General features: G+C 36.5%; 1 protein-coding gene across 2 annotated transcripts; it reads left to right on the top strand.

The window, feature by feature from the left end:
- The first annotated feature begins 6403 nt into the window (after positions 1-6403).
- Positions 6404-8535, top strand: LOC122657616 (protein POLLENLESS 3-LIKE 2-like). Of its 2 annotated transcripts, none has more exons than XM_043852372.1 (4): positions 6404-6746; positions 6874-7086; positions 7171-7347; positions 7473-8535. In XM_043852372.1, the coding sequence occupies exons 1-4, from the start codon at positions 6579-6581 to the stop codon at positions 8394-8396; spliced, it is 1482 nt and encodes a 493-aa protein (XP_043708307.1). In that variant the 5' UTR covers positions 6404-6578; the 3' UTR covers positions 8397-8535. The 2 variants fall into 2 exon arrangements, with proteins under 2 accessions (XP_043708307.1, XP_043708308.1); XM_043852373.1 differs by having other exon boundaries at positions 6405-6746; positions 7192-7347; positions 7473-8533.
- Positions 8536-8927: the final 392 nt, after the last annotated feature.

The raw sequence follows: 8927 nt of genomic DNA, 5'->3' as shown, positions 1-8927 counted from the left end.
AGAAGAAATAGTGTGTGCCCACTTGGCCTAAAATACACCTTAGTTGTCATGAGTAACAATATATGAGGTTTGTTACATCACCATCATCATAGCTAAAATTTGCATCCAGTCACCGTATCTTTTCAATCTATTTCATTTGATTACTATTAAAGATTTGGATATTTGAATAAAAAATATTCTGTTAATTTTTGTAATATATAAAAATTTGAAAAAAACAAAAAAGGTTCTTACACGTCTTTTAAATGAATCTTCCTAACATGTTTTATCATGTGGATAAATGATGTGACTATTTTGATTATTAGATAAAGAGATCGTGGTCTATATTAGTCATTTGTCAAATTTCAAAATTTAATTGAATCAAATATCCTTTCATAAAAATATGTTAGCATTTTATATCAAGAAAAGGGGCTGGACTAGACCAATCTGATTTCAATTGACAGATTGATCCAAGTTAACCTAATGAAGAATCTCAATCTGTAACACATATCCATGATAATGATGGATATCCTCTAGACTTTCTTGAAGGAGCTTTATATCCATGATAATGGCGGATTTCCTCTAGACTTCCCTGAAGGAGCTTTATATTCATGATAATGGCAGATATCTTGGTTGGAGGTTGGAGTACTTCATCAGTCAAGCAGCGAACCAAGATTTGACAGTCAATAAGGATCTTTTGTTGACACTTACGTTAGTATATATTCTAAGATGAATGGATGTGTGTTAAGGTTTTTGATTTCAAACATTAACCGTGGAAGGAAGTAGATAAATAGAACTGGAAGAGGAGACGAACACCACCACGAGTTACGTGGTTCAGGCCATAGGCCCTACGTCCACGGATCCAAGGCCTACACAGTCATATCTTTCATTATTTCTTAAATGAATTTTACATCAAATGGCATCTACATATATATAGATGGTGAATGCACAATTACAAGAAATAAAAATGGTAAAATATCTTAGAGATAGAAGAAAATCAAGGTAGCCTTATCATCGGCTATTCTTGGTGGCCAAGTCATAGGCCCGGTCCACCCTTATCTTCAACAATGTGCAAGGTTAATCTTTTATGTTTTCAAGGGATTGTGGTGTTGAATGTGTGGATGATGTTGAGATAGCAAAAATATGGTGATGGAACAAAAGAATATAGAAAAATATAAAATTCAACAAACTAATGGTGTATGTATAAATTCATTTATTTATATTTTACTAACATCAAATTAATAATTTTTTGTTAAAAAAAAAAACTAATAATTATAAAACAGAAAAGATATATAAAACATTAGAAAAAAGAAGAGGAAAAAATCTTAGTAGATGATTTCAAGGAAGGAATCTCTTTTGTGGTCCTTCTAGTTGTGCCATGTATAAAATGATGCGGCAATTTTGACCATTGAATATTTTATAGAATGATTTAGTTGGTCACATACCAAATTTATTTTACGCAAGAACCCCACGAGCCACGAGGGGATGAAATTTTATTTGTCCTAAAGGGGGAAAATGTATTACAATAGATACGAGATAATCCAAACAAGATTTCTCCCACCAACTGAACTTTATAAAATAAACGATTCATTTAGCATTGGCTTTTCCCTTTATATGCTTAGTAATCTATTTCATTCCCTTCATGTTAGGTACTTGACCAATACGCCAAAAGCTCTAGCATTGATGGAACACGTTAAATCAATTCCTTTAACCTATCCCGTACTAGGCTGGCCCAATCTAGTGCCCATAAAGTAGATCGAGTCTCATTAGGCATATAACAAATCATTTTTAAAAGAAGGTCGGGTCAGCCGATGCATTTCCTTCCCCCTCCCCATGATCAGGGTCAGCTCGGCCCAACCTTGAGGGGGCCGGGCAGCCGGTCAAGGTTGGATTTTTCAGGCCCTGAGTTAGGGTCGGGTCGGGCTTGGGCCCAGCTAAGGGGACTTAGGGTTGAGCTAGGATTTTATAAAGCTAGGCCCAACCTAACCCTGTTGCAGCCCTAATGTCACTAAATAATATATAACTGAAGTATAATATATGTGCTATTTTTTCTATTTGAAGAAAAAAATATGTATTTTTCTCAAAATATGGCATATGCCTATATAGGGATGGTATGCGAGTTTACAACTTTGGAAGATGTTGTTTTTGGTTTTAAAAGAAATCCACTCGTTCATTATTAACCCATGTCCTTGGTTCATATAGGGTTCCAAAAAAAAAAAAAAAAAAAATTTGGGCCAAGCTTGTGGTTTTATCCGTTTTTAGGCCAAGCTTGTAGCTCATGTGTTGTAGAGTTCATACTTTTTGTTGAGAGCAAATGCATGAAATATAGAAAGATATGTTTACCTAAATGTTATTTTTTTTTAAGTATAATTGTATATTACCTAAATTGCAATGTGAGGTTCCATATTTTGTGGCCCCATTTGGAGAGTCAAGCTTAGGATGGTCTCATTCATGGGACATTCTTGGTTGGTTCTTGTCAAAATTTAATTTCAAGAGGAAAAACATTTGTCTTAATTTTTTATTTTTTTTGGCTCCTTCTGGGGGTCACAAGCTAGTGAAGTATAACGTCTAATTATTTGTGATGTGGCAATACATGGCTTAATCAATGTGATAGAAGACCATATTTAAATTTATCTCAATGACCAAATTTTAGTCCAAAGTAGGCAAGGAAAGTTGTCCAAAATCTAATTCAAAGTTTTAGTAAAATTATCAAAATGCCATCAAATGAAGATTAATATAAAATAAAAAATGGCATCTATTGTAATTTTAATCACTTCATCTACTCATTTTAAGCTGAAATTATACCCATGAAATGCTTGTCTGGTCCTCTATAACATGGACTAACCCACATATTGCCATGTAGCAAATAGTGAAGTATTATACTTCACTTGGCATTTTGATGGGGAAGAAAAACCCCTTTCTTTTTTTTTTTTTTTTTAGGTGAGGGGGGGGGGGGGTGAGGTTAGGTGTGTTAGGTAGACGTCTGGAGGTGTTCTTGGCACAAATTATTGGAAATTCTCTTATGTCTCATTAGATTCGATTAGATACATAAAATAAAGAATAACTTATGTTCTTTTTAAAAAATAAAAATAAAAAAATGCAATAAAAAAAGGATTGAATATCTCTACATTCTCATTGGTATCATTGTATTACATTAGGGATGGGTATTTTTAACTTTGTTAATAAACGATGGGAGTATATTGATGATCCAAGAGTTTAATCACATGATCATATCACCAACAAAAAAGAGATTTATCTACTCCACAAGTGAAGGAAAACTTAATCCATAAAACCCAAGAATCCAATCACATTTTGCAATGTGTGTTTTGATAAGTGTATACACACCAAAATAAAAATATTTTTGTTATTGATTACTCATCTAATTTGACTTTGATTGGACAAAAGTTTCACAACCCCTTAAAACATGCTATTTATTATCTTGATAAAACATAAAGTAACTTGGGTGACAACATTAGGAGGAACAGAAAATGCAACTATGCAAGTCAACCCCCTAATTAGTCTTTTCTTTGAAAATTTAAAAGAATGTTAACTACAAACGAAAAGTTTAATTTTTATATAAAAATTTTCAAAAAAGGTGAGGGATTTATCCATACAATTGTCTTGGGCTGAACCTACCATGCATTCAGCATTCTTAGATACTTTTCTTTTACTTTTCTGCCATTATTTCCATATAATCCTATGTTTATAATACCCCAAGGCTCTTCTATGGTGAACTCACCTACTTTGTGCAAATTATGCATTAAACAAAAAATGGGGCATAGATGGCCTTCAATTTTATAGGTTTCTTTGTGATAATAGGTGACCACACTACGTATTAGTAGACACGTATCGTAAATAAGAGAATACTAAATATTCGAACCCTAAAATTTCTCAATTCTAACACTAAGTCCTTTCAACCTAGTCGATGCCATTTTGGTTACACCGAATTTTAATGGGAAAATTTCCCTTGGGTTAACCACATGTCAAGTTTTGCGTTTCATCCCACAACATGATCAATCAAAATAAGGTTACTTAGAAAGTTTTTCATCATCCATGGTCAAAAACAGAATCTTTTCATCCAAGGTGATATGATACTATGATTGGATTTCTGGAACAATGAGTTCTATCGTTAACTCCACCCCTATTAACAAAGGTTTGATATATTTTTTTGGGTTCAATCAACGGATCAGATCCCGTGGGTTAAGCGGTTCTCTCTTCACCAACCGGTCCATATAAGTAGTGTATCGTATACTGTTTGTGAGGTTGGTGAATTTGCCACGTCATTTAGTGATGCTTCGATATTCAGATCTTAAAGAGTCTTGACTACGGACCAACTGTAAACACCACAGGCATGGATTTTTACCACAGGGCAAGAGATGTGATCGAGCTTTCGTGAAACCTATCATCAACTTGGCCAGGTCCATCCATAGCCCCGCTGGGCTGGGCCGGGCCGGGCCGGGTCTGTATAATCACATTATTAGGCCATGCAAGGAGCCCACCATCCCCATGGAGCATAGGCATGTGTGCAATATGTACCCAAGGGTGACAAAGAGTAGGGTAAGGTCAGGTAAATGGACTCATTCCTTACCTTTAACCCTATAGGAGGAAGTTTTACCTTTACCCAATATTACTTGGAAATATATTAGTTGGATCTAAGGATGTCAATCGTTCGATTTGGACAAAAATGATTTTACGAGAAGTGGTGAAAAAATACATGCAAAGTCTTAAACCGGTAACAAATATGACTTTAATAGAGTTGAATTAAGAAGAAAAAAAAAAAGTTACATACTGCCCATTTAATTGGGACAAGATTGATTGAGAGGAAAAGGATCTTTGAGCTATTGGGACAAGATACGCTATCACCTTTTGGTCTCCCTTTCTCTCTCCTCTTCAATTCGCATAAATGATCTTGTGACATGATTTTACCAAATCTCTTCTATGTTGCTTGCTCATAGAACCCTCTTCCTTTAGTTAATACTCATCAATTCTTTTGAGTAGAGGTGTCAATTAGTTAGTCCAGGCCGGTTTCGGTCGGGCCTAATTGTTTTCTGTACTTTAGGATCTTGTACTGTGACCGTCCCATTTAAATAATTGATCTTCATACGTTAGGCATGGTCCACATACAAAAGATCATTAGATTGGATTCTTTCACCTCCACTTCCTAGGTTATATTATTTAGGGGTGTCAATTGGTTTGGTTCTACTTTTTCGGTCTTGGTCTTTCTTTGCTGGTTCCACCATTTATTTATTTATTTGATTATTTAAAATTTGCATGTCAAAAATAACAATTGACAAAGTAATAACTCAAGATGCCCTCAAAAGTAGGAGTGTCAATTTCAAGCCCGGATCGGTAGGACCGACTTGTCTTGACCAGTGGAAGTCTAAAACTGCCTGACACATTAGCTAAACTTCTTGTTCACAGTGCAAAGGATGGACCGACAGCCACCGGACATGTTTAAGGACCGACATGTTTAAACTCATTTATGGACCGTTTGTTTTACCACCATGACCTCATAAATTCCATATTTTATCCCAAATATACCTTTCTTATCATCTCGTTGTACATAAGCATGTATATAAAGGACTATGGGCCGAGTAAAAACATAAAAGTGATAATTGAATATTATTGCACTATGAATTTGATGTTCCAAAAATAAACAAAGCACATAATCAAGGCCATTTGTATTCTCCAAAATGCCATCATATGTATACCCATTGAGATTGAGGCCCATAGAGCTTCAAATAAATTTGAGATTTATTTATTTAGCCATTAGTCCAGCGAGGAACATTCTCTCAAGTAAGTTCTTGTTTCATTCGAAAAAAATGAATCTTATTAAGAGCTATATGGGCCAAACTTGTAACTCGATTGTAGCTCATTTAGTATGAGCTCGTTTAGTACAAGCCCAATTATAGGTCAGTATTCGACCGACCATTTCAGTTATTATCATTATGAGGTAAAAATTCAACAACATCAGGTTCGTGATATATATGGTCTACGATTGAGTTTTCCTTCAACCATGATCAATGGATTCACCGCGAGGCTTAGATGCAAACAAGATGGTATCGGAAAGATATATTGCAAAATATATTAAAACCTTATAAGAGTTTTTTTTTTTTTTGAACAGAAAAACCTTATAGGTTTCTGAACCTAGGATGATGTGGTGAAAGATAGTCTCTCTTATTAGATTTTTTTTTTTGCCCCTTTTTGGGTATAGTATCCTATTTGATTCTGCCATTATAAGGAAAAAGATTCTACACCATCGGATTATCAATTATCACGGGTCACGTGTGTTCAGTTCCTCGCTTGTGGATCCATTCCATGAAAGCCCAATAACAAAATAAAGCAACGGCTAGTTTTTACAACGGTAACTCTGCAACGGTCGAATGATTCAAAAACCCTCTAAATATCAAACAAGACTTCGCTCGTTCTCTCTCTCTCTCAAAAGTTAGGAACACTGACACCACTATCCTCTTTCGTCCCAACCTCTCATTATCAGTTTACTCTCTGTTGTTATCCATTTTAAGTTCACCACTGAAAGTCAATCTTCTTTATCTTCCATAGATCTTCTTCATCTAATCGAACTGCAGAAACCCATAGCAAAGATGATGCAAGATCTATGGAACGCCCCTACAGGTTTCAGACCTTCCAAATCCGCTCCTTGTTCACCAGTGAAGCCTATCGGGGTCTCCAGAACTCGCTCCGAGTCTTTTCATGTCACGCACAAGGTCCCAGTCGGTGACACTCCCTATGTCAAGGCCAAAAACGTTCAGGCAAGCAGCAAACTTTCATGGGTTATGACAAATTTCTTGTCCCAAAATCACTTCAAAATTGTTATTCTCTCACATTTCTCTGTTTTAATTAATGGAAACCAATTTGTTTCTGTTTTATATGGATCAGTTGGTGGACAAGGACCCAGACAGGGCGATTCCTCTATTTTGGGCTGCAATTAATGCTGGAGATAGAGTTGACAGTGCTCTGAAAGACATGGCGATTGTAATGAAACAACAAAATAGGGCCGACGAAGCAGTTGAAGCTATTAAATCACTGAGAAGTCGGTGTTCAGACCAAGCCCAAGAGTCTCTGGATAATATTCTCCTGGATCTTTACAAGGTTAGTTTCTTATTTTCTTTCTTTTCTTTGAACACTCAGTTTGCCTCTTATGTCGGATTAAAAAGTTCAATATATTGAGAAGAGAATGGTGCCTCTCCTCTGCAGAGATGTGGAAGATTAGATGATCAAATTGCACTTTTGAAGCACAAGTTGTTTTTGATTCTACAAGGGGTGGCGTTTAATGGTAAGCGTACCAAAACTGCTCGATCACAAGGAAAGAAGTTTCAAGTTTCTGTGGAGCAGGAAGCCACTCGCTTGCTGGTAAGAATTTATTCCTTTCTATCTCAACTTCGTCCTTTATGAAACTCTCCTCAGTTGGTGATTACATTGAAGCTTAGGATGAAACTCTCCTTAGTTGGTGATCAAATTTAACTCGTATGATGTAGGGGAACTTAGGATGGGCACTTATGCAGCAGAACAACTATGTTGAAGCAGAAGAGGCCTACCGACGGGCCCTTTTGATTTCACAGGATAATAACAAAATGTGCAATTTAGGAATCTGCCTGATGAAACAAGGAAGGATTACAGAGGCAAAAGAAACTCTCAGACGAGTTAAACCAGCTATGGCAGATGGCCCAAGAGGCGTAGATTCCCATCTAAAAGCCTTTGAAAGGGCCCAACAGATGCTCCGTGACCTCGAATCAGAACTGATGAATAAGGGAGTAGACCGTGTCGAACAGAGTCGGCTCTTTGACAACTTCTTGGGTTCTTCTTCAATTTGGCAACCTCAGCCTTGCAAAGAGGCTGCTGTCCTCCTCTGTGTACCTGTTAATACGATAACAATGACAAAACAACGAGATGATTTTGCAGACGAGAATGTAGATTTCAACAGAATAACTAACCAGAGAGGTTTGAAACCCGCAGTTCCATTTGGGAATTCGCTAAAGATTGATGCACCACCATTCTATTTATCTAAGTCAAATAAAGACCCAAGTGAGGATCAATTTCACGATCCTCTGGGTCGACTTAAGAGGACTAGGTCTGGTCATGCTGCACCTTCTCTGATCAAAGGAGTCGAACGGGAGAACTACACAAGACATCCTGCATCCATTGGAACAGAACAGCCAGAACAAAAGGCTAGGAAGTGCTGCTCTCCTCTGATTGAAGAAGAAAATGCGGGCAAGTGGACAGAATTGTTACCAGATAACATGGATTTTGAAGAGGCCATCATAGCTGCGGTTCTTGGTTCAACTAATGAAACATCCAAGACTCTGGACACTTCTAACAATCCTCCAATATGCCAGAGAAAGATCGACAAGAGGCTAAAAGTTTTCCAGGATATTACACTCTCACTAAGCCCCAGAGCCTGACTTGGTATAGGATAGCCTGATGACATCAGCATCAGCAAGGATTCCGTTTCACAAATTTTCTTAGTTAATGTATTGTTTTTAGGTTGGAGATGAACTTGTTCTCCTCAGCTCCATTCATTACTTAAGGAGGATGGAGTACGCACTAATGTTCTTCCAATAATTAATCATTAGTCTGAAAGATGGGCAAAGCTAAAACTTTTTATGGCCCTCTTTCTAGTTAATTTTTTGCTTAATCAGCTATTTTTCGGTGTATTCTAACAGATATTTAATCGAAAAAAGAGAAATTGTTCAATCCAATAATTTTTATTGGACAGTGCATTCTTTCCAACTTCCAAGCTTTTTTTTTTTTTTTAAAAAAAAAAAGAAATTAGTTGGGTCATTCATTAAATTATTAGCTGCAGAAATAAATTAGGGGGAAGGGGATTAAGTTTCAGGATGAAGGGCTAAGGTCATTCAGTATAATTTTGGAGTACTAGAAAACCTCTATGCTTTTCCCACTTCTTAATAGAGAGAGGCATCAGGCAAGGAAAG

The sequence above is a fragment of the Telopea speciosissima genome, chromosome 4 (assembly GCF_018873765.1).
Source record: "Telopea speciosissima isolate NSW1024214 ecotype Mountain lineage chromosome 4, Tspe_v1, whole genome shotgun sequence".
Taxonomy (NCBI): domain Eukaryota; kingdom Viridiplantae; phylum Streptophyta; class Magnoliopsida; order Proteales; family Proteaceae; genus Telopea; species Telopea speciosissima.
The sequence above is the reverse complement of the archived record's forward strand: the minus strand, read 5'-3'. Positions and strand labels throughout refer to the sequence as shown.

Coding starts and splice junctions, on each gene's coding strand:
- LOC122657616 (XM_043852372.1), top strand. CDS start 6,579: ATGATGCAAGATCTATGGAACGCCCCTACAGGTTTCAGACCTTCCAAA. Junction 7,087..7,170: donor TTCTCCTGGATCTTTACAAG/GTTAGTTTCTTA, acceptor TATTGAGAAGAG/AATGGTGCCTCTCCTCTGCA. Junction 7,348..7,472: donor AGGAAGCCACTCGCTTGCTG/GTAAGAATTTAT, acceptor CGTATGATGTAG/GGGAACTTAGGATGGGCACT.